At 33.8% G+C, this 26,201-nt stretch overlaps 3 protein-coding genes across 3 annotated transcripts; 2 read left to right on the top strand and 1 right to left on the bottom strand.

The window, feature by feature from the left end:
* Nucleotides 12,065-17,912, top strand: LOC109331307 (binding partner of ACD11 1-like). The gene is made up of 5 exons (XM_019565715.1): nucleotides 12,065-12,225; nucleotides 15,103-15,206; nucleotides 15,312-15,387; nucleotides 16,992-17,072; nucleotides 17,157-17,912. Exons 1-5 carry the CDS (start codon nucleotides 12,220-12,222, stop codon nucleotides 17,751-17,753), a joined length of 864 nt encoding a protein of 287 aa, XP_019421260.1. The 5' UTR covers nucleotides 12,065-12,219; the 3' UTR covers nucleotides 17,754-17,912.
* Nucleotides 14,174-25,841, top strand: LOC109331306 (protein TIC 214-like; the record flags this gene model as incomplete). The annotated part of the gene is given in 2 exon segments (XM_019565714.1): nucleotides 14,174-14,178; nucleotides 23,855-25,841. A coding segment is annotated over 1 exon segment (1,986 nt), but the record flags the coding sequence as incomplete, so codon positions are not given.
* Nucleotides 21,109-22,046, bottom strand: LOC109331308. Its single transcript, XM_019565716.1, has 3 exons — nucleotides 21,622-22,046; nucleotides 21,480-21,530; nucleotides 21,109-21,397 (listed from the first exon to the last, which is right to left on the bottom strand). The coding sequence occupies exons 1-3, from the start codon at nucleotides 21,821-21,823 to the stop codon at nucleotides 21,273-21,275; spliced, it is 378 nt and encodes a 125-aa protein (XP_019421261.1). The 5' UTR covers nucleotides 21,824-22,046; the 3' UTR covers nucleotides 21,109-21,272.

Raw genomic sequence — 26,201 nt, 5'->3', positions numbered from 1 at the left:
GATGTAGAAGAGCTGGACCCGCCGGTGGAGGAACTTGAAAAGGTTCTCCGACGATCAAGTTAGTGTATGAACTAAGTGTATGGGAATATGAGAATAATGAAGGTAGAGAGTAATAGAGTGAGTAATGTTAGAGAATAAAGAGATTGAGATACTTCCTGTTGGTAGATACTCATATTTATATAAGTGAGAGCTAACTTTTGGGCTCTTGGCAGGTAGTGCAACACGTGGCCGACCAAGGGTATTGTCGGGGGTTACTTTTTCTGTGTCAGGCGGTCTGTCAGGGCCGTACTTTGTGTCACTCTTGTCCTTTAGCTTGTGGCTGGTTTGGTAGCCGTTCTGCAATCTGTCTATCGTGCTGGCAGGTGGGTTGGTGGGGTACAGAAGGCATGCCAGGGGATGTCTCTAAGGTCAACTCTGGCGGGCCAAGCATGCGGGACCTACCTCGGCGACCAAGCATGCGTCTCTTTGGCTCGCCGGGTAGGAACAGTTGCCCCCAGTCTGCCAGGATGTTGGGCGAGCATGTTGGGAGACTCTACACGAGCCTCGCTCGACTTGGATTACTTGTGGTGGAACAGTTGCCCCCAGTCTGCCAGGATGCTGGGCGGGCATGTTGGGAGACTCTAATGATCGTCAAACGACCTCTTTCAGGGTGGTCTAGCTGTACGAGATTTGGCGACCTGAGATTGAAAGGGCGTTGATTGAGCTGGCCAGGGCGCCAGGCGAGGACTGTTAGAGATGCCCCTCGACCCGGTGATTGCCTAACTGGGCGTATTGATCTAACTTGAGCAGCTAGGTGTTTCTTGAGATTTCGTGACGCGTCTCTTTGGTTCCTCGCGCCACGTGGTAGGTATTAATGACCTTGGGTAACGTATCAGTTGGGGTGGGACGTTTCATCATTATCTGCTGTGACCCTTGATGTCCGCCGGACTTTGTCGTGTCATGGGAGTGACCGGTGGTCATTCAAATGCCAGCACGTGGCATGACCTTTGGTTTCCGCCGAATTTTCCTTGTTTTTCGGGTTTCCGTCGGATTGCACTTGAGTGTTTTTCTACGGCCCTGATGAGGATGTGGATGGGCCTGGCCACTTGGCCCATGGTCCAGGTTCTTCTATAAATAGAGGGTGCCTTGTGGCTTTTCCTCTTTTACGTGTTTCCAAAACCCCTGAATTCTTTCCGCAATTTCTTTGCTTCAAGCGTGATCTTCTTCGAGATTCTTCCTACTTTCAACTTCTTCTAAATCCAGGTAACACTCGTTTCTCATGGTCGTGGGTTCGATTCCCATAGACGGCGCCAATGTTCTTTCCTAGAACACAAAGGTATGGAACAATAGTAGATCAGTTGTTGAGGATGGAGAAGAGGAAGGACGTCGAAGTAGCAAGATGATGTATAAGAGTTGGACCCGCCGGTGGAGGTACCTGAAAAGGTTCTCCGACGATCAAGTCAGTGTATGAACTAAGTGTATGGGAATATGAGAATAATGAAGGTAGAGAGTAATAGAGTGAGTAATGTTAGAGAGTAAAGATATTGAGATACTTCCTCTTGGTAGAGACTCATATTTATAAAAGGGAGAGCTGACTTTTGGGCTCTTGGCAGGTAGTGCAACACGTGGCCGACCAAGGGTATTGTCGGGGGTTGCTTTTTCCGTGTCAGGCGGTCTGCCAGGGCCGTACTCTGTGCCACTCTTGTCCTTTAGCCTGTGGCTGGTTTGGTAGTCGTTCTGCAATCTGTCTGTCGTGCTAGCAGGTGGGTTGGTGAGGTACAGAAGGCATGCCAGGGGATGTCTTTAAGGTCAACTCTGGCGGGCCAAGCATGCGGGACCTACCTCGGCGACCAAGCATGCGTCTCTTTGTCTCGCTGGGTAGGAACAAAATAGCTTTCCAAAAATCATAGTAGTTTTAATCTTTGGAGTTTATCAAATTACTTTTATCATCTTTATAAAAAATATATTCATATATATATATATATTAAAGCCTCTAATTATGTTCCAATATTTATTCATGAAAATAGAAAATGCAATTTAGCACCCTAAAGTTTAGGTCATGTGCAACTTAACCCTTAATGTTTAAAGAGGTGTATTTTGCTCCCATGTTTGTAGAATGTGCAAAAAAGACCCGCTTCTTTAGTTTTAGTTAAATTTTACTAAAAATGCAAATGGCTCAAACTTGACATAAGATATCCTCTCCTTCTATTAACTCAACGTGTGGCTCTCTTTAGCTCAAGGTATATGATATCAATTATATTAGCTATATTATAGAGTAAGATTCTCTCGAGATAATAAGTAATACAAAAACAAATGAAAAAATAATATGATGAGATATTTTTTATCATTTTATATGTGATAAAATCGTACTTTTATTATTCAAAACAAAAAAAATATGAATTTGACCTAAGATGATCCTTGTTTTGTTACAAAGTAATCTTACAGGTTTGACCATAATTATCAACTTTTTTTATATTATCAAGGTATCTTCTTACCGTATGATTAAGGAATTAATATATAACGGGGTATGTGACTGCTCCTTCGAACAAGTGTCATTCCCAGAAATCGAATTATTAACATTTTGATGTTTTTATAGATGTAACCAAACTTTACATCAATGAACCAATGCCTTATTTATCTTCGGTTCAATGATGTGTCGATAACATCTAATGCTTAAAGGTATCAAAGATCAAGATCCAGCACACTTTCTACTGAAAGAATATGATTCCTTGCCTTCATTATGATGATGATGTGATTATATATAACCATTACAAAAGAGAGATTCTATGCTAAGAATCAGGAATTAATTTCTACATAATAGGAAACGAATTATCATTAAGATACAGAGAGATCCTATGCTACAAATCAGAAACTAATTATCACTATCATTATGAGTAGATGTAGATTATATTTACATATATTCTAACACACCCCTACAGTTGTAGCAGGAGATGATCGAACGCTGAGATTGTTCCTAAAATCCTCAAATAGAACCAATGGAAGGCCTTTTGTAAAAATATTTGCAATCTGATAATGGGATGGAACATGTAACACTCGAACATCCCCACGAGCAATATTTTCACGTACAAAGTGAATATCCATCTCAATATGTTTTGTGTGTTGATGTTGAACATGATTCCCAGAAAGATATATTGCACTAATATTATCACAACATACCAAGGTATCTTTCTGAACAGGACAACGAAGCTCTAGAAGAAGGTTCTGTAACAAACAAGACTCAGAGACAACATTGGCAACACCTCGGTATTCTGCCTCCACACTTGACCGTGACACAGTAGCTTGGCGTTTCGCGGACCAAGAAACTAAATTATCACCAATAAGTACACAATAACCAGATGTGGAACGTCTTGTATCCGGACACCCACCCCAATTAGCATTTGTATAAGAAAGAAGAGTGGACGTGGAAGAGGGACAAAGATACAAGCCATGATGAAGAGTGCCATGAACATAGCGCACAATACGCTTGAGAGCGTGCATGTGTTCCTCTGCCGGGGCATGCATGAATAAACATACTTGTTGTACAGCATAAGCAATAACTGGTCACATGAATGTGAGATACTGAAGTGCCCCTGCAAGGCTTTTGTAATGAGATGGATCGACATATGGGGTGTTGGAATTAGCACTTAGCTTCGGTTTTGTGTCCACCAGAGTAAGAGAGGGCTTACAAGATGACATGCCAGCTCGTTCAATAATCTCGGATGCATACTTACGCTGGGATAAGAATAGACCACATGCATGACGAGTAATAGCTATGCCCAAAAAATAACTCTATGGCCTTAGGTCCTTCATAGAAAATTCAGAGCTAAGAAGGGATATACTAGACCTGCGAAGAGTCTCATAGGAAGCTGTTCATATAATATCATCAACATACAAAAGAAGGTAAGCCATAGTTGTACCCTGTCGATAAATGAAGAGAGAATGATTAGAAGTACTATGAGAAAACCCAATACAAGAAACATAATGAGCAAAGTGGTTGTACCACGCCCGAGGTGCTTGTTTAAGTCTGTATAGAGATTTCTTTAAGGAACATACATGATTAGGATGAGTTGGATCCCTAAAACCCATGGGTTGATGCATGTACACGGTCTCTTTTAGTGCTCCATGCAAAAAGGCTTTTTTCACGTCAAGTTGGTGAATTGACCATTCTTTATAGAGAGCTAAACTGAGAATAATGCGGATAGTTGCCGGTTTGACAATCGGGCTAAAAGTCTCACCACAATCCACACCAACCTGCTGAGTTTTTCCATCACCTACAAGACGGGCCTTATGCCTCTCAAAAACACCATTAGAGTTCTCTTTATGAGTAAAAACCCACAAAGACAGAATGACATTAACATTAGGTGGGAGGGGTACCAATTCTCACGTCTTATTTTTAATAAGAGCATTATATTCATCATCCATAGCCATTTTCCAATTTGGGTCACGAAGGGCAGACACATGGTTACATAGCAGGGGGTATTTAGTGACTGTAGTGTGAAGATTAATTTGGCATTTTGGTTTAAAAATCCCATGTTGACTACGTGTGACAGGTCTGGATTACGAAAGTGGAGAGAATGGTGAATGTGTATTGGTCGGGCCATGTGATGGTGGGTGAGTATGAGGTATAGGAGGGGCAACATGTTGTTGGTTTTTCAATACAGGTTGCACAGGTTGGTTGGTGTCTGGTGCGGATGTTAAATGGTGGATCAAGTAAGGGGATGTTCTGTCATCTATAAAACCATAAGTGTGAGGTTGTGGAGTGTGTAGTTTAGAAAAAGGGAATTGAGTCTCATAAAAAATGACATGGCAACTTATTATTATTTTTTGGAATGGAACGTGCTTGAAGTTTGGTTATGGAAGTATAGGAAAAAAGCAGATAACATAAGCACTCAAAAACTCGAAGATGAGAATAGGAAGGCTCTTTTTGATAAAGAACCTTGAGAGGCGAGTGATAGGATAATGTTTTACTTGGAAGGATGTTAAGAAGGTAAGTTGTCATTTATAAAGCATGATGCCAAAATGAAGGTGGTAGAGATGCATGGACCATAAGTGTACGAATAATGTTGTTAATGGTACGAATTTTTCTCTTAGCTTTCCCATTTTGTGATGAGGTATGTGGACAACATAGGCGAAAGACTATCCCATCTTGTTTACAAAATTCCCAAAAGGGTCCATTATCAAATTCCCCACCATTATCACATTGAATATTCTTAACGTCCCGTTCAAATTGAGTGCGGATAAAAACTCGAAAAGATAGAAAAGTGGAAAGAACTTGAGACTTCGTAGATAAAGGAAATGTCCATAAAAAATTAGAGTAATCATCCAAAAACAACACATAATATCGATGGCCCGAAGAACTCAAAACGGGAGAGGTCCAAATATCACTATGTATAATATCAAAAGACATATTAGTGCATGAACTAGAAGAAGAAAACAACAATTTAACATGTTTTCCAAGAAAACAAGAGTGGAAAACATTAGAACTAGAAGTGTGTTTACACAAAATAAATTTATTGTGCTTAAGAGACTCTAAATTTGGTGCTCCTGGATGACCCAATCGAGCATGCCATAAGGATGGTGTTATGGCTGCAAAAGTGGATGAGGTGGTGGTAGAGGTGATGGGATATAGATTGTCGTGACTCTCACATCTCATGAGACGCATCCCCGTCTAGAAATCCTTCACAGAGAAACCAAAAGGATCAAATTCAATAGAGACCGAATTATCAGTTGTAAATTTTCTAACGGACACCAAGTTTTTAATAAGTTGAGGTGCATGAAGGACATTTTTTAACACTAAGGAAGGATTGGGGGACGACAAGTTGGTGTGACCATAACCACGAATTGGAATTGAATGACCATTACCAACCATTATACCATGTTGATTGCTCATATTAAAATAAGACGTGAGAGTACCTGAGTCACATGTCATGTGGGAGGTGGCACTAGTGTCCATGTACCAATTTGCATACGGAGGAGTAAGCCCAAGAGTGTGCATTGCAGCCTTGATGTTTGTTAGAGTTGGTTGAACTGTGTTAGTAGTGTAGGCTTGTGCTGGTTTTGGGCTAAGAATGCCCTGTTGTCTAGACTGATGTTGCTGGCCACCATAGCTTGGCTGGTGTTGCAGAAAATCGAGCCTGAACCAAGGTGTGGAGGGGTATGGGCAGGGTGGTGTTGCCCACGATAACCAAGGCCAATGCCACTGTCCAACTTGTCATTGTGGTCCGTACAAATGATGTCAGCCATCATGGCGTCCTCCACTGTGGCCACCACCACTGCCGTTTTTGGCACCACCACGACCACCCGAATTTCTTCCATTGTTGTTGTAGTTTTGGCCCTTTTTACCACCAGTAGCATGACGATTAGGATTGGAAGATCTTCAGTGGGAGGGAGAGTCATCTTTTCGAGCCATCATTGCAGCATTCACGTTGGTTGCAAGTTTCTTTCTGAGACCTCCTTCTTCCAACGTGATCATGGATCGGGCTTGATAGGATTGTAGCAAAGGATCGCTTTGGCGAATGAGCATGACAACTCCATTGTATGCCTCTGTGAGACCGACCACGATTTGAAGAACCAGACGGTTGTTTGAGACCGGTGCGCCGATTTTCTTAAGTTGACCCGACAATTCCTTGAGTCGTTGACAATATGCAGAAGCATTAGGGAAATCCTCCATGTTGGTATGGGAGAATTCTTGCTCGAGAGTTATAGCCCGGGAATTCTTGTTGTCTTGGAAAATATCACGCAACCTATTTCATGCCTCCATTGTTGTAGCGTCAGGTTCCAAAACGGTGTGCAACAGATCATGCGATATTATTGCATAGAACCAATGAAGGACTGCAACATCAAGTGTCGACCACAGGTCAGTGTCGTGATCAGATACTGCGAGGCTGGTAGAGGATGGAATGATGTGATGGAGAACCCTGTGAGAACGAGCATGGATCTTGAACAATTCTGCTCATGTCGCATATTGCACGTTTTCCATCTCCAGGGTGATAGGGATATGGTTTTTAATATTGGAAACAACAAGGGCTGGGTGAAATTTGTGGGAGTCGGTCATGGTGATTTATTGGAGAAGAAGAATAATAAGATGATAAGGAGGGAGGTACAGTTGACGAAGAGAAGAAAAATCTAGATCTCTGATACCATGAGAGAATATGATTTTTTGCCTTCATTATGATGATGGTGTGGTTATATATAACCATTACAAAAGAGAGATTTTATGTTAAGAATCAAGAATTAATTTCTACATAATAGGAAACTAATTATCATTAAGATATAGAGAAATCTTATGCTACAAATCAGAAACTAATTATCACTATCATTATGAATAAATACATATTATATTTACATATATTCTAACATCTACACATACAAGATCTAGAAGTTCTAAAAGTTAAATGACTTCTTTGTTCTTATAGGTCTTACACTCAAACTTAAGTTCATAACCCATATATTATAGAGTTAGCTTATGCAAGATTATAATGTAGAACATCTTGGGGGGTTTAGTAGAACTTCATAACCTTTAAAATGGTAATGCAATTGAAAAATATAAACTCCTAACTTCACATTTTTTTAAATCCAATTTCATCATTACTTTCGTTTAAGGAATAAGATTAACAAGAGCCATTAGTAACATCAAAATGAAACAGCCATGGTTGCAGAAGGAAGCAATGATATTGGACATTGCACATTCATTTGGCTCTTCACATTGGATTTGCTACTAAAAAAAGTGGTCTTCTTCTGATTCGTAAGAAAGAGTTGGAAACTTAGAATTGCAAAAAATAGGGATGTGCACAGTTGAGTTGAGAAAGAGTGAAGGAACAAGTTCAGTTTGTAGGGTAACTAGAGGGTATTTTCGGCAATGACATATCTACAACCCGAAGACAGTGTGTGCAACATATGTTAAAAATTAAAATAATAAATATCATTATATATAAAACGATGAAAACATTAATATAAAAATCATAAAATTTAAATAAATCAATCAAATAAGTTATGTATTTCATAATTGATCTATATGTGACTTCATATTTTGAATCGTTAAATTATCAACTCATTGTCAATGTTATTGAACACTTCTCGCTTAATTTAAGTGAATAGACAGTCTTTCATCCATGCATTTCTCATTCTATTATGCAACCTATTTTTTGCAACTTTCATAGTTGATATGACTCTTTCTACAATTGTTGTGGCAACAAGTAAAATCATTTTTAACTTCAAAAAATAAGTTAATGGGTATACAATGCATCTTTCACTTTCAAACAACTTATCTAAAAGATTATTGATTTCTTTTAAAAAACAAATTTTCAATATTAACACACATTTCAATGATGTAACTCTCAGGTTGATTATCAAGTATCACCAAATTAATTGAACAAAAAATATGTGGATAAAACTTTGCAAAGTCAATCAGTTTTGACATATCAAAATTAGAGAACAAATTGATTAGACTCAAACAAGATATACAAAGAAGCAATTTGTATTCATTTTGGAGAAACAATCATGAAACTCTTTAGGTTACATATTCACAATAGTATAGAATTATTTAGCACAACTCCATGAAACATTTAATGTTGTTTACAAAAAAATATTTTTTAGACTTATAAAGTTGTTAGCAGTACACACATTTTTTCCAAATTTGCACACCCTGAGATGCATATAGCAACGTTAATGGTTTTCAGAATAGTTTGGATCATGTGTGTGGTACACGACATTTTTAGTCAAACTTGACCAAATACCTGACGAAGTGGTCTTTTTGCACATTCTAAATATCTAAATACACTTTTAAGGCCAAAGTTAATATGTGAACTGCATATTAGTTCGTTTGGAAGCGAACTACTTTATAGTCGTTGAATGAAAAAATTTAGTTACCAATTACCATTTTGTACATCTTTTAAAAATCGTGATGGTATTATACGATTTTAATGTAAAAGTCATGATGGTAGAATACAACTTCCGATAAAGGTAAATTCATGTTAAGCAAAAACGATGTCATAGTTGAAGTCGTTATCACAATACATGACTTCATCACCATGAAGTCGTTATTAGAGAAAACGACTCCAGGAAGTCAGTATGAGAGAGACATCACGTCGTTTTCTATGACTTAAAGATATAATAAATTTTGCTACAACTCATTTGGTAAAAGGCAAAGTAAGTATCAAGGAGAACCTGAGTTCAACTCCTTACTCCTTTCATGCTTGAACACACCTTATAGAAATTTTAATTATTATCTATCGAATGATCTACAAGGACATTTGTTATTTCTTAAGGTCATTTTACGTAATACCAACTTCAGTACTATATTGAAGCTGTCCAGTACCATACCGATTTCTATATACAAGGGATAACCAGTGACTAATTTAATGACTCAGATTAATAATCATTCTATCTAACGGCTATCCAAACAGTTCGCTTGGATGCGAACTGACTTGCAGTCGCACACCACCTTTAAAACTTCATTAGTTAACTTGCATTGCATATGAAGCAAACTGTAGGGTGTTGAAGTGCATTTTCCTCCATAAAAAAATGTAGTTTTCAAGGCTATAAATATGACAAAAAATAATATCAATTATCATTGTTCATCTATTATATGTATTATTCATTTTCAATTATCATTGTTCATTCAAAAGTTAATATACTATTTGTTCATCATCCATTATTTATACAAATAAATAGTGGATATTATACAGACTATGTGTATATTTACACTGACAGTACCTAGATATTTTATTTCATAAATATATCTTAAAATTACTCTCTATATAGCTTACTTAATTTGCATTGTTTAAGTTTAAAAGTATATTGTGAATTAATGAGAAAAAACTATTTTCTCATATCAAAAGATATATTATATATTCAAACTATTAAAATTATGATATATGTCATGTTTATTTTTATTTTTTAGAAATGTTTTTGTAAAAAATTGTTAAATAAAACACATGTCATAATTTTAATTATTAGGTGAGATAACTTATGGCGAGCACATTTATTGTCTCATAGTTTGTACTACTTTATGTATAATGAGCTTGTGATTGGTTAGAAAATATTTAATAATTAAATATTAACTTAAATATGTTTTTTCTCACCAATCACAAGTTCGTGACACATGAAATGACACAAACTATAAGACAACAAATATGTACATTAACTTATCTCCTAGTACGAGAAGATGTTATTCTCTTAATTAATTAATTATAACTATATCTATGGTCAATTTAATATTATAATTTATTTAGTTATGATATGGTCATGGTATTTGGTTCCACCTCCTTTCATCATCTTTTTTTTTAGTATTTGCTACGATGATGCATATGTTTATTGCACATATATTATTTCTCTATAAAAGGATAAAACATGGTATAACTATTATTACGGTATTATTTTTAATCTTTAGCACTTTTTAAATTCTACAAAAAAGTTATATAATTTATGTAGTTACCACCAACACAATAACTATCTATCACATCTTAAATCGTTAAAGGAAAAAAAATTATAATATAAATTTCATCCAATTACAAATTTAAATATAAAGTATACTCAATATAATTTTTTTATATTTCTCGAAAATAAAATATTTGACACCATGAAATGAGATAGTAGGCATGAATAGTCTATCGTCACACTAATATGCATTATGAGAATTGTGATTATCCTATTCCATCAACTTGAGTATTGATTTTTTCAACTGGATTAAGATATTGTTTCTGTTTTTTTTTTAATTGTCGAAAATCTTATTAACTATCACCCTATTTGTTTCCTTAAAAAAATAATTTTTTATATTTAATGGTGTGTGGACACACACCTTATGTCCAGCTACCCAATTTTTTATTTTATATAACTAAATATTCAATTTTTATATATTTTATTTTGTATAATTAGAATGTATTTTATATATTTTGTGTATTTATATTATTTATTGGATATATTTTAAATTATAACTTTTTATTTGATATATTTTAAATTATAATTTTTTTAATTTTTATTAGAATGTCCATTTCAATATAAGAGAAGTAGTTTCAACTTACAATTATTGTGTTAGTAGTTATTACAAAGATTACATGTATTTTTGTAGAAATTAAAACATATTAAGAAGAAAATAGGAAAATATAAATTACATGTTAATGATATACATATTATTGATCAATTGATATGCATGAATCACAAAAATATACGATACGCATATAATTGATTGATATGCATGAATTTAAAAAATATATAGTATACATATAATTGATTGATATGCATGAATCTAAATCAATTTCCACTATTAAAACATGCTTGTATGATCTAAATAATTTAACATGTGTAGTATTTATATATTATATAAATATTTATAAGCATTCACAATATAATTTACCGTTTATTTATATTATTTTTAGTAATAGTTAAATATGTGCTATTAATCAATAATTATTAAATATAAATTATATATGATATTTATACTACTTAATAAGGGGAAAATATAAAATAATCACCCATCATGGAAGTGTAATTTGTATTTTCTTATTTTGTCATTCACATGTTTTTATTTTCACAACAAAATCAACAGTTTTTTTACATTCTTCTACAATAATTATCACTAAGGTATAATTTTATTTTTTCTATTATACACTTAACCATTTTTTATTTTTATAAAAATATATTATCATATATAAACACCACCAGCATATTAATCACTCCTTCATCTTACTTTGACAATTAAAATAAAGATAAAGAAATATAATATAAAGTGCATAAAATAAAAATTATATTTAATAAAAATAATAATTTAATTCATCAAAACAAAATATATAAAACTCAAATATTTGACATCAAAAAGTAAAAAATATAGGTGGATAGGCATTACACGAAGTGTCTGTGATACACTAACATTAATAATCAATACAACTCATGTAATATTATAATGCATTTTTCTCAAATAAATAAATTATATACCATAAGAACTAAATTGATTAATGAGGTAAGGGATGTGATTTGAATATATCAATCAATTGTTGTACTTAATTTATGAATTAATTATAGTTCCATAGTTCAATTTCACGCGGATTTATGTTTTGAAAAATCCAAGGTGCTAGCATGTGCGAGTCTAACCCAGGCACGTGCGTTCAGTTCCTCTTAAAACTCAAATCCTACTTCACCAATTGCATTTTCTCTCTCCCTCACACCTAGACTTACTCCACCGATTATAGTTGAATTTCTTGGCGGTTTCCGATCACCGGAATCTCTACCTCAATTCATTCTCCGATGTCGGTTAGTTTTCATAACATCTCTCATTTCCTATCTGGTTTCTTCCAGATCTTTTTTCCATGATTAAGATTCTGGAAGATCCTGTTGAATGCGCATAAGGCATTTCTCGGATATAATAATTTATCTCATGCAGATGATAATGAGTTTTTCATGTATTTTCCGGTAACTGATTGTTTAATATGTGTGTTCTGATTGATAACGACTGTCTAGTAAGTTATTTTAGGTTTATAGATGTAGCGAGACATAACTGTTATGTTACTTGATTGTTGAAATTTAAGAATGCTGTGAAGTTAATTGTTCAATGATTGGTAATCTCAGTTTTTCTGATACTAGTGTTAAAATGGTACTATGCATGAATAAGAGAGATTCTTGATGAACAGAAAGAATGAGAAAATGTTATTGAATTGAATTGAAATTGCAAAGTTACATTGAATTATCTATATAAAGGGAAGAAAACACTAACTACCCTAACCAAATTAACTAACCGAGTAACAAAAGCTCAACTATTTTAACATTCCTCCGCAAGCTGGAATTTATCAAGCATTCCAAGCTTGAAATAACTGTGTTGAGTACGATGATATACTCTAATACTTCCTCTTGCTGGTGAGCGAATCTTCGTCTCCCAGTCTTGAAATCTGAACGTGTAACAATATTGACGCTTAACCACCATTTGGTAGAAGCACTTTCATCCGATGCTTAACCATCTATTTGAGAGAAGCAAACCAATCATAAAGGATGAAATAGAGAAAATAGATGGACCTTAATCTTCATCCTTATATGTTACTTCAATGAGAGTAAAATTACACACTATAATGTTGTGTGTTTAATGAAAGAGAGAAGGGTAAAGAAACTAGAGTAATAAAAAAATGAGAAATAATTTGGGAAAATAGATAAAAGAATGTGTTGATTCTTATTGTCATTGAGAAGAAAATATTGGTTCCAAGCTACTGCACTAATCTTGAAGCCTGAAACAACTAATTTCAAACACCACAACGGATTGCAAATAACATCAGACATCACCCAGAAGCAGCAAGGAGAATCTAAGGCCTCCTCTGAGCAGCAAATGCACATGCAACCTTTCCTTCTGCACTTGCCGGATCTGAGGCTTGTGAAGTTACTCTCTGATAAAATGATGATGGAAGAATCTACTTTTCTCTCTTGCAGCTTCTTGCGTGTTGAAGTCTTTGACATACCATGTAAAACATGGTGGATTCCATGATGAGGAGAAGAGAAAGTGAGAGAATCAAAATCTTGAATGTAGAAGAATGAATCTTGAATGTAGAAGAATGAATCTTGAATGTAGAAGAATGAATCTTGAATGTAGAAGAATGAATCTTGAATGTAGAAGAATGAATCTTGAATGTAGAAGAATGAATCTTGAATGTAGAAGAATGAATCTTGAATGTAGAAGAATGAATCTTGAATGTAGAAGAATGAATCTTGAATGTAGAAGAATGAATCTTGAATGTAGAAGAATGAATCTTGAATGTAGAAGAATGAATCTTGAATGTAGAAGAATGAATCTTGAATTATCTTTGAAATAGAATGTATTGATCTTTCTCTTCATAGTTTGGCAACTTTTCAGGGCACACCTCACAAACATCCATGTAGTTATAACCACGTTCTTCACGAATTTTTTTCCAGCTCTAGATTAGACCTCTTTATCCAGAACCTCAAAAATTGGAAAATCAAATTCTTCCACATTGAGAATCCCTTGTTGACCATGTCTGTGAAGGAGTCTAAGCATTATATACCAGCTTTGTAACCCAAGAAGGCATTAAGCCACATTTGAATCTTGCTATTCAGCTTCTTGGGCAATTTGTTTTCCACGTATGAACATACTTCTCTTGTAAGCTCCAGTGCTTCACATCAAGAATTGTTGATGATATGAAACCATCCTGGATATCTTCCGGAAGAAGGCAGAGAAACTTATGTTTTGGGGAGGAAAGATATAAGGTACAATTCCAAGAATGGCACCTTGTAGCAAGCTATTTTGACAATCCCAAGACCCAAAACAGATGCACAAGACGGAGAAAGAAGATGATGAAATGGAAGAATAGAAGTGCGGAAGCCATGAAAGGAATAGTTATCGCTCTGATATCATGTTAAAATGATAGTATGCATGAATAAGAGAGATTCTTAATGAACAAGAAAGAATGAGAAAATGTTATTAAATTGAATTGAAATTGTAAAGTTACATTAAATCATCTATATATAAAGGGAAGAAAACACTAACTACCCTAACCAAATTAACTAACCGACTAACAAAAGCTCAACTATTTTAACAACTAGCAAGGGTATCCCTCACACTATCTGTAAGGAACTAATATCTTTCGGTGTGCATGGTTGTCTCTCCCAACACATGTCGCCTACAGGAATCGACCCTGACCCTTCACATTATGGCCATCATAGAGATTTAGCGAGACCTTACACCACTAGACCAAAATATCAGTTTGATATAAGATTGAAGCAAAGCACATTGAGTTTACCATTACCTGCGCGGTCATGTGAACTAAGCATGATCTATATTTTCCTTCAAAACTTGTATAAAAAATCTCTGTAGATGCTGTCCTTGTATTTAGTTTTTGTTTAATGAGGGTTTCAGGGAATTAAATTGGTTGAAAATTTATGAGAACTACAAATAGTAGATGACTTTGTTATCTCGGGTGCTTTGTTGTGGAATAATTTTATGTTTGTGTTGTAGATATAAATTTCAACATTACCTCATTAGAGACTCCATAAGGTAGTTAGCGGTAATAGTAAATCTAGATGGGTAATATGCTTTCATTTTGTCATTTATAATGAGTTTTCATAAAAATATATACTTGTAGAAGTGCATTATCGGAGGTTTTAGGCTTGTAGTGTTTGCATTTTCCCCAGATAAAAACAGTTAAAGTCAGCAACGTTTCCTTGGGAGCAACTGAGCGGGACATTCAGGAGTTCTTTTCTTTTTCTGGTGATATTGATTATGTTGAACTGAAAAGGTCAGTTACACTGTTACAGTGTTTTTTCTCTCACACAAATGCATTTGTAAGTGCTTTCATTTGTATTTTTGGTATACAAGCCATTGAGTTTATATATTGATGCAGTCATGATGAGAAGTCTCAAATTGCCTATGTTACCTTCAAGGATTCACAGGGAGCTGAGACTGCAGTACTGTTATCGGTAATCCGTTTATCATTGCTAAGTACATATTTTTACTATACTCAATTTCGGCTGAAAAATTCAGCTCTATGGAAACATGATGCAGCATCCATCTGTTACTTAGGGAAAAAATCCATTACAGAATTCTGGAGTGCCTCATGATTGAAACTCTTATTAGGGAGGCTATTAATTCCTTGCATTGGACTATTAATTCCTGTTTGCCTGGTGTTCAAAATTTTCGCTTCCCTGCTTTAGATATAAACATCCCTTTATTGCTGGAACTATTGATAAATTCCAATCATCATTCAGCATAAAATTTAATACAAATGGAGTGGGTTCTGAAAGAGTTTATTATGCAAGCTTACTGATTCCACTACCTCTCTTCTATCTGGCCGGAGTTATTAATTTTTTTGGTGAAATTGGAGGAGTTAATTTTATTGCAATTCAGTAGCATAGCCCTTCATTTTGGGATGTGGGACATGTGTCTGGCCGTATTATTTTAACTTGTACTATATTTGACAGTATGATACAAATACTGCATATTTACCCTAGGTATATATTACTTACTTAATTATTACTAAATATTTACCCTAGTATACATATTACAATTATTCTAATATAATTTTTAATAGTTCATAGTTATTTTTTATCATTATATTTATTTTTAACTTCCGTATTTTAACTTAGTGGTACTTTGTATTTATATTTTAAATATTTTTATTATGTATTCAAGATATTTATTGCCATTTTCTAAATATAATTGAAATTAAACACACTCCAATCAGAATAGATTTCCTGTCCCAAAATAATGGTGTTTCCATATCTCTAGCCAATAAAATTTTATTGAAAAATATAAAAGTAATAGTTTTTATTTTTATAATTTTGAAGTATTATTTTTTATTCAAGGAGGACATGAATGGGACAACTGATCTCCACTCCTCCAATCCACTATACCTTTTATTCCATTACCCCATGTGTTATAATGACAAGAATTTCAAAATAGCAGAAAAGTAAATAATTCCCGTTTTCAAGGCATAATTTCTTCCCCAGTCTGAAACAATTTCCTTGAAAACAGAAAAGTTATTGAAGTATTTTTAACACACACCGTTTTTAAGGCACCCTCTCATATGATTATTATATTAACAAAAATTAATCCAACAGTGCGACTTCTCAATTGTTTCTGCATCTTTATCTTTTCCATTGTGGTCCTCTTCCTCTTGGTGAGTGACTTATCAAATGCTTATGGATCTTTATCTTCCCATTCTCTTCCTCTTCCTCTTGGTGAGTGAGATTATAACTCTTCTCTTTCAATAGGTTTTTTGTAGTGTTCTTATTCTCATTTTGCAATCCCCATTTTCGCCCCTTTCCTTTCTTGGACTGAAATTCTCTGTGAAAATTGTGGTTCGCTTCTTATATTGAGGAAACGAAGGAATCAGAGAGAATCAGTTTGCTAAAGAACCGGGAATCCGTACGCACGAATCGATTCACGGTTCTCTGTCAAGTGTGTACCGATTCGTGGTTCTCTATCAAGTTTTGCGAATCCTGTTTCTATGGTCCACTGTTTGTTCTGTTTCTTTTTTGTGAATAAACTTATTTAAGTTGCAATATATAACTAAATCTGCCAGGGAGCAACAATTGTTGATCTGTCCGTTACAATAACTCCGGATCCAGATTACCAGCTTCCACCTGCTGCCTTGGCATCATCTGTGAGCATTGTTATGACCCTTTGCTATTTATTGTACCAAAATAACTAGGCTGTTTTGGTGTAACTATTGTGTAATATTTTGCAGGAAAGAGAATGTAAAACTCCGGCTGGTTCTGAAACTGCTTTGCAGAAGGCAGAGGATGTGGTCACAAGCATGCTAGCCAAGGGCTTTATCTTAGGAAAAGATGCTGTCAACAAAGCAAAGACATTTGATGAGAAGCTCCAGTTCACATCAACAGCCTCAGCAAAAGTTGCATCAATTAACCAGAAAATCGGTCTAAGTGATAAATTAAATGCTGGTGCTTCAGTTGTGAGTGATAAAGTCCGAGAAGTCGATCAAAAGTTTCAAGTTTCAGAGAAGACCAAATCAGCATTTGCAGCTGCTGAGCAGAAAGTCAGTACTGCTGGTTCTGCGATCATGAGTAATCGTTATGTACTCACTGGGGCATCCTGGGTCACAGGTGCTTTTAACAAGGTTTCTAAGGCTGCAGTGGAAGTAGGACAGAAGACAAAAGTGAAGGTGGAGAACGAAGAAGAGCAACAGAAGCGCAATGCGGAAGAGCAACGGAGGTGTAAAGCCGAAGATCAGTATGCACATGTCCTTTCCGAGTCCCCAAAAGCAGGAGCAACAAGTGAGAAGGAGTCTTCCAAGCCTGCACCTGCTCAGGGTTTGATCCTTTGATTCACTTCTGTGTGTATACCTTATTTGAAACTCTGATTAACTGTTTCTATATGATCACCAACCTTTGTTTTTTCAATACCATGAATGTAGGAATTGGAACTGTTTACTTAGACATGTTTGCAATTGTTTTATTTTATTCTGAAAGATATATTGAACTGCTTGGGTATGAAGTAATTTGTTTCTGCGATCTGCTTGATATTAAATATGTACCGAACTATTTTTTCCCAGGAATCCTCAAAACTTAAGGGTTATTTTTTTTAATACGAAAAGATATTGATAGACTATGCAAATATTTATTAGAGAAAAATAATTCTCCAATAATATAAAAGTTTTATACATTATCATTCATTATTGATTATTTATTTTTAATTATTTTTTACTCAAAAAAAATTAATATAATTAATTATGGATGATGTACCAATTATATATAAATATCTATGTAAATAAATTTGTTTCTTTAGGTAAAATTTAGATGCTTTCTTTTTGCTAGGCTGAGGTATGAGGCCTAGTCGAGAGGGACCGGTCTAGGTGTTAAGGAAATTGAACTAGAAATTAAAATGAAAAATATTTCTACATGAATTTTGTGTCTCCTTTATTCCTAACTCTTACTGATTTTATTTTTAACGGGTTTTTAATTAATTTTAGACAAAACAAAAGGGAACTCACTCGTGAACAAACTTCATTGCTATAGGATGCATTTTTTGTCAGTTAATTTCCTTTTGTTTTTCTTTTTTCCTTCACGCCTGCTCTCAGTAAACTTACAGCCATCCACTTCTATTGTCTTTTTGGAAACTTGTTGAGTTGCAAAATTTAGTATATTTATGGGAAATTACATAAAACTTCCTAATTTTATGTCTTTTATAATTATCAGTAAATCTTTCTGCTAACATTCTAACTTTTGATGATGTTGATTATCACTCATGCATTTTATTTTGACTTCAATTGTTATATTATTATTATTATTTAATTTTAAAGATGGTGAAAGAAGTATTCACTATCACTTGCATAATGTTGATCTTACATCTTTTCATGCACTTTTCTCTAAAATAAATATTTTCCTATGCTTTTTTTTCGGCTAGTATAGAAAAGATTACCAAAATTAGAGGAAACCACATAATTTTTATATACGGAACTTCATTTTGGAGTCAAAGCCTAGCGGCCAGGCACCTATTCAAGGTCCATATACATTACTCACGAGCTCGTTCGGTCAAGTACCGCTCGTGAAGGCGTGGCTCACTCTATTTAGTAGTACTCATGAAATTGTTGTTGATAACTATGGACCATTTTCTCTGTACCATTACTACCCCTTTATGTCATCATCGTATTTTAAGTTGCACTAAATGCATAATCACGGACGGTGGTGTGCCTAGTCTGCACTGGATGATGCCAATGTATTTTTTAAGGTAGAAAGAGATAAATTATTATTAAGCGAATGATGAAAAGGTAATCACCTCAAAATTCGCCGAATTCTTAATTGCCAGCTGAAATTTGATTGAACTAATGATAGCTTAATAGCTACATAACGAGCTCAGCAAGGGTCCACGTATGTATAACCTCACTAACAACAAAAGTAAAGAAAGAAAAATAAAAACAAAGGTAATTAGGTGTTAGGTACAGGCTCGGTGGATATATTATATTTGCCCTCATTTATAACCTGTCGGACTTTTAGGTATTTTACCAATATCAACAAATAGAGTATTTTTGTCAATCTCTAGTATGACAGATAGAGCCTCTACATTGTGGTATTAAAAAAAATTCTATCAACAAGAAAGAACTACTCCATTGTTGAAGTTCCTTTTAGAAGAAGAATCTAGATACACCTTGCAAGAGTTAGAAGAAGGGATTTGTGGAATGCATTCGGGATCCCAAGCTTTAGCCACTAAAGACTAACGCGAAAGCAAAAGCAAACAAAGAAAGTTATCCTCAATAAACGTGGGAAAAGTCTTGGGAGAGTGAAAGGGTGGTGGGCATGAATGATAATGCCAATAGATATTGTGTGTGTATAAACCTCTTCCATTACTTACATGTTTTTTTCTCTTTTATTTTAACCAAAATGGATTAATAACACGTGTCATATGACAAGTTACATCCATTATATGGACGAAGATTTGTTGTCCCAAAATCTATCCCTAACCAATCATAATAAATCAAAAATTGACAAAATCATAAATATTTAATTTTTTTAACTAACATAACATAATGTAGTTGATTTGTGACAAACTTTAGAACATGTTTTTAAGACATTAAATCTTTATTCCCGTGATATACCCAACTTCGAGACATATATCCCACCCACACTTTTGCAGCATACATTCTTGTCCTATCTTCTCAAATAACGACACATGTAACGCCACCTTACATAAACATCTGAATGTGAATCATGATGCGCTGGTATTAGAGAGGATAATTCTGTTTTGTGTATAATTTTACGGAGAGAATAAAATATCCTTGACAGAAGGAGATAATTATCTTTTCTAACCATTAAAATCATAATATGTGTCTTATTTTATAATATTTCTAAAACTAAATAAAATATATATGCTATACTTTTTCTTTGATTTTTTCTACCACTTCCCTCTCCACATAATCTTGACTCAAGCATGTGAGCTAGATTGCTTAGAAATCCCATTCCTCCCAGTTGACGGAAGAGGATCCCTTTGTTTATAAACACAACTTTACACCTGATTGAGGCTAATTGCAACTATTTCGTTAACCAACAAAGTTTTTAGATATGTTTCAACATAAACATTCTTTTGTCCATAACTCCCTAAATTCTAGATATGACTTGTTACATAATTCTTCATTCTCCATCCAAGTTTTTCTTTAGGAAGTAATGGTCCCCAAGTCCAGCTGTAATCCAACACATTCGGCGCACCGCTGCTATCCTACGCCTTCTTCGCCCCCACATCCACTTATCCTACACTCAATTATTCCTTGCTTCGACTTCCGGACAGAGAATAATATACAATGAGATAGAGAGGAAAGTCATCATAGAAATGAAAAGACTGTGTCAAATCGGAAGACGTCATTCCACAATTAAACTGTCCGATAAGATTGAATAAAATTAATAATTATTTATTATATACAATTTTATATAAATATAAAATTTTAAATAATTAATAATTATGTATAATAATATTGAAATAAAATTTTATATCTTTGGTCGGGAAGGAGTTGAGTTAACTTTTCGAATTAGTGCGGTTTAACTAGAAACACAATGGACCAGAACATTCTCAGCTCAAAACAGGCTAACCCTGATTCTATTAAGATTATAAACCAAAATCATTTTTAAGTCCAGTCAACGATCAGACCGGATAGACCGTCCGGTCTGTTAATACTGAATAATAGTAACAAATTAATAAACAAAACGAATTTAATTTTATTTGTTTTTTCTCAGGCGAAAACAGAAGCGACTATGATATGCATGAACAAGAAGAAGAAGAATATTGAATAGAAGGAAACACGTATGAAACTCGTGCTTGTGAGGCTACTTCAGGATTAGAAAGAGAGAGAAAGAGATTAAAAATCGGCCAGTTTTCTGTGAAGGCGTATCTGTTGCAAATTACGAAGAGTTCGGAGTGCTAAAACATCCCCTCCTTTTCCATCCATGTAATGTTCCTCAATCTTGTCACCAATCTCCCTCACTGAACCAAAATGATCAGATCTATCAATAAAATGCATAAATAAAAGAACAATTGAATTAGAAGTATCATGAAATTAATGTACCTAATGGATCATGATGATATGGATGCTTGAGTCTAGGAAATTGTTCCAGGTCTGTAAAACAAATTGGAGAAGAATTTCATTATTTCAATTATGAATTAAACAAATGATATATGATGATGAATGAAGAGATAAATGAAAATACCTGAAGGAGAGAGAGGGTGAGAGGAGAGATAGAGAACGAAGAAGCATAGAAGAGTGATGATAGGGATGAAGTGAACGAATTTATGTGGAGTGAGCGGTGGCGAAGATAATCGGTGACTCTTAGGAGGTTCCTCTTGTTCTTCTTTGTTAACACCATGGTTATGGAGCTTCGATGATGGTGAACCCAAAGATTGTCTGTGCATTGCGTTATGGTTAAGAGAGAGAGAGATAGAGAGTGAGAAGTGAAGAAAGAGAGTGTCTTCTATGTGAAGTTGTGAACTGTGTTTTATTGATTTTGATTTTGTGTTTTAATTGTTTGGTATGATTTTGGCTTTAAATTTAACTTACTTTTATGTTTTTGGCATTTCCATAATTTACTGCAAGATTTACTCTCGGGACCTGACCTGATCCTTCGTTGGATCCTATGCTGCTCAATGAATTGCTTTCTTTACTTTTCATCTTACTCTATTTCCTTTTTCCTTTTGCATTTATATTCATTTTAATGTGTGGTGGGGTGGGTGCCTGTTTTTTTTATTCTTTATTCTTCACTTTGTCACTTTCTCCAGAAATTAAAGCCTGTTTATTTTTTTTATTTTAAACATAAAAAGCCTGTTTATTTTGAACAAGCATCCGTGGAGAGGGAAGATCATATTTCCTTTTTTTTCAATTATAAAAATATTATTTCAATATAAATAAAAAGATAAATGTATTATAATATTTTTTTGTAGTATTTGTTACTAGAGAATATTTTGTGTACATGTTAAATGTTGATGCTAATTCGATATGGGCTAGGCCATAGAAGCCCAATAATGAAAAGTTTGGGGAGGTATCAATGGCCCATAGAAGCCCAATAATAAAAAACCCATCATATAATTTTAATCCTTATTTTTCATCTCCAACTAGCAGTGTACCCGTGCAATTGCACGGGCCGCTTCTTTGTTTATGCATAATGCAAATATAATATACATATATTTTATAATATCAATAAATCATGTATTGAAACATTATATTTCCCATTGATATAGGTGCAATATTAACATTGATTTTTGAGTGTATATGTAGAACATTAACAATTATAAATACGTTTGTATAAGCATTTATTTGTTGAAAGTGTGATTATAGAAAATATTTGATTCTTAAATAACTCAATAAATAAAATTCAAATTGTATTGGATAATATCTCACCTCTATATTCTCTATATAAAATTATAAATATAAGGAGTTATTTTTGCATCATATTTTTTGTGATTACGTTTATAAGTATCATATAAAGTCATAAAGATTTTTTAGCATATCTCTTAAATGCTTATGTTTTATTTTAGATTAATGTTAATTGTGTATAAATATTTGAATATATTTTTAGCATTCAAATATTGTATAATTAAATGTTATTTATTTGATATTATAAAATATATGTATATTATATTTGCATTATTCATAAACAAAGAAGCGACCCGTGCAAGTGCACGGGTACACTCTTAGTATAATTTATGATAGAACATCTTGACTTTGTGATTCATGTAGTTAAACTTATCTAGTGAGATAAAAACTTAATTGTTGTTAATTTAGAATATGTAAATTGACATGGGTATGTTAAATTGTCTAAATTCAACTCTTTATTTTAGCATAAGGCCTGAGCAAAGGGTCTATCGGTAATTGTTGTTACTGTAGCTTGCAACAATTTTAAATGATATGAAATAATACCTACTGACTGAGTCATAACCAGATCGCTCTCTTTAAGATGTTTTGTGGCACTGCCAAAAATGTGCAAGCAGACTATCAACCACGCCGTCCAGATCTCTGTTATCGAATTCTTACTGCACTATAAGAACCAATCTCGAATGCACCCACCAAAATATGGCTACTAGTGTTAAGTCTTGAAATTCCCACAATATGGCTATCCGTGTCAACTCTTTTCCCACAATACTGCATACCAGTGTCAGTTCTCAAAATGCCCAGAATATGGCTACCAGTGTCAGTTCTCGAAATGCACACAATATGGTTGCCTGTGCCAATTCTTAGTACCACGGAAAGAAATGGGGAGAAGTTTGCCGAAATGCATCGGCGAAAAATATGAGGGGGGAAGAAAAAATTGAATGAAAGCGCATTCAACTTATGACAAGAAAATATGAAGATAAACTATAACATGAGATTTTTTCCATGTTCCTCATCTATCCAATGTGAGACTTGAGAGTTGTTTTCTTTTAAAACTCTTCTATGTGGGACTTTGTAAGAATGAATAAGAATAATTCAATGATTTTTGAATCACCCGTTTTAATTAAATCTATTAATTTAACACATTCTTCTTCATTGACAGAAAATAAAATTGAAAATCTGAACGCTAAAACAAAGACAATCAGAACGCAAATTAAAAAAGAAAAGAAAAAGGAGATTTTCACTTCAAAGATAACTATTAGTTCGAATAAAACAACTTCTAATGCTAAAAGGTTAAAATTAAAAAAAAATAGTTGGCAGATATTACAAAGAAGAAATGCTCAATTAAAGCTTAAATTGCATTTATTTTTTTTCATGAAAGGCGTATACATAGATATCTTTCGATGTATTATTAGTATTCCCAGAAAAATTTCCGAACTTTTTCGTGAATCTGACAACAAAAAAAAATCGATTTACAATAACAAAGCAAATGAAGAAGGGGCTGATAAAACAAGTCAAAGTATAATTCAACTTATTAAAATTATAAAAAAATATTCGAATATTAGGACTATAAATTCACAAACTTACCTATCTTCGTTGTCACAGGCATATGTATTTTATAAATTATCCCAAAGCCAAGTTATTAAGGTATGTAAATATAACTTAAGATCTGGTTTTGAATATCATCGAAGAGTTTTTTTTATTAAGAATGAACTAAAAGATTCTTTTTTTGAAGTACATGGAATATTTCATTCCAAATTAAGACACAGGAACCCCCCCGACTTTGTAATGAATCAGTGGATAAATTGGTTAAAGGGTCGTTCTCAATATGATTTATCTGAAAACAGATGGTTTAGATTAGTACCCCAAAAATGGAAAAATAGAATTAGAATCAATGAACGTCATATGGCTAAAAATAAAGATTTAACAAGATGTGAGTCATATGAAAAAAACCGATCAATTCCTTACAAAAAACAACAAGTAAACTCATTAACAAATAAAATAAAAAAACAATATGGATATGATCTTTTATCATATAAATCTATTAATTATGTAGATAAGAAGTGCGCCCATGTCTATAGATATAGACGAGGATTCCGAGCAAATAAAAAACAAGCGATTTCATATAATTACAAGACGCGTAAACAAAAATTATTTGATATAACAGGTGATAGAGATATTACGAATTATATAGCAGAAGATTATATTATAGATATGAAAAAGAATATCGATAGAAAGTGTTTTGATTGGATAGAAATGAATGTAGAAATAAAAAAAAGTTTCATATCGAATCTGGAATCTTTGTTATTTTCAAAATTTTTGATATTTTATAATACATATATGAATAACCCGTGGATCATACCAATCCAATTACGTTTGTTCAATTTTAATGCAAATAAAAATGTTAGTGAAAATAAAAACATTACTGAAAAGAAAAAAATAATAGATACTTTTAGACTATCAAAAAAAAAAAAATCTCTTGAATTTGAGTTAGACACTAAAAACCAAGCAAAAGAAAAATACGCGGATCGAGTAGAGCCTGAATCATCTCTCTCAAACCAGGAAAAAGATATTGAAGACGATTCCGCAGAATTGAACAAGACAAACAATAGGGGTAGGGGTATTAAGAAAACGAAATACAAGAACAAGATAGAGAAAGAACTTCATTTATTACTAAGAAAGTATTTGAGTTTTCAATTGAGCTGGAGAGGTTCCTTTAATCAAAGAATAATAAATAATGTCAAAGTATATTGTCTCCTAATTAGATTGATAAATCTAAAAGAAATTGCTATAGCCTCTATTCAAAGAGGAGAACTAAGTCTAGATCTTATGCTGATTCAAGATTTAACTCTTACAGGATTGCGTAAAAATCGAAAAGAAAGTTTGATAAGAAAAGCAATATTGATTGTCGAACCTGTTCGTCTGTTTATAAAAAATGATCAACAATTTATTATGTATCAAACGCTAGGCTTTTCGTTGATTCATAAGAGTAAACGCCAAATTAACCAAAGCTGTCCAGAAAAGGATCGTATTGATAAGAAGACTTTTGATAAAACCATTCCAAGAATCCTATCCTATCCTATCCTATCCTATCCTATCCTATCCTATCCTATCCTATCCTATCCTATCCTGTCCTATCTTACACTATCGTATCCGATCCTATCCAATGCCATCCTATCCCATCCTATTCCATCTTATCCTATCCTACGCTATCCTGTCCTATCCTTCCCTATCCTATCTTATCCTATCCTATCCTATCATATCCTATCTTATCCAATCATATCCTATCCTATCATGTCCAATCCTATTCTATCTTATCGTATCCTATCCTATCCTATCCTATCCTATCCTATCCTATCATATCCTATCCTATCCTATCCTATCCTATCCTATCCTATCCTATCCTATCCTATCATATCATATCAG

Source organism: Lupinus angustifolius, chromosome LG17, assembly GCF_001865875.1.
Source record: "Lupinus angustifolius cultivar Tanjil chromosome LG17, LupAngTanjil_v1.0, whole genome shotgun sequence".
NCBI lineage: Eukaryota > Viridiplantae > Streptophyta > Magnoliopsida > Fabales > Fabaceae > Lupinus > Lupinus angustifolius.
Note: the sequence above shows the minus strand (reverse complement) of the source record. Positions and strands in the feature narration are given on the sequence as shown.

What these genes read in the sequence shown, in the direction of transcription:
- LOC109331307 (XM_019565715.1), top strand. An exon ending in AGACTGCAGTACTGTTATCG is followed by an intron (nt 15,388 to 16,991) that starts GTAATCCGTTTA and finishes TAAATCTGCCAG; the next exon opens with GGAGCAACAATTGTTGATCT. An exon ending in CTGCTGCCTTGGCATCATCT is followed by an intron (nt 17,073 to 17,156) that starts GTGAGCATTGTT and finishes AATATTTTGCAG; the next exon opens with GAAAGAGAATGTAAAACTCC.
- LOC109331308 (XM_019565716.1), bottom strand. Translation starts at nt 21,823, where the DNA reads ATGCACAGACAATCTTTGGGTTCACCATCATCGAAGCTCCATAACCAT. An exon ending in TCACCCTCTCTCTCCTTCAG is followed by an intron (nt 21,531 to 21,621) that starts GTATTTTCATTT and finishes TTTGTTTTACAG; the next exon opens with ACCTGGAACAATTTCCTAGA. An exon ending in ATATCATCATGATCCATTAG is followed by an intron (nt 21,398 to 21,479) that starts GTACATTAATTT and finishes ATTTTGGTTCAG; the next exon opens with TGAGGGAGATTGGTGACAAG.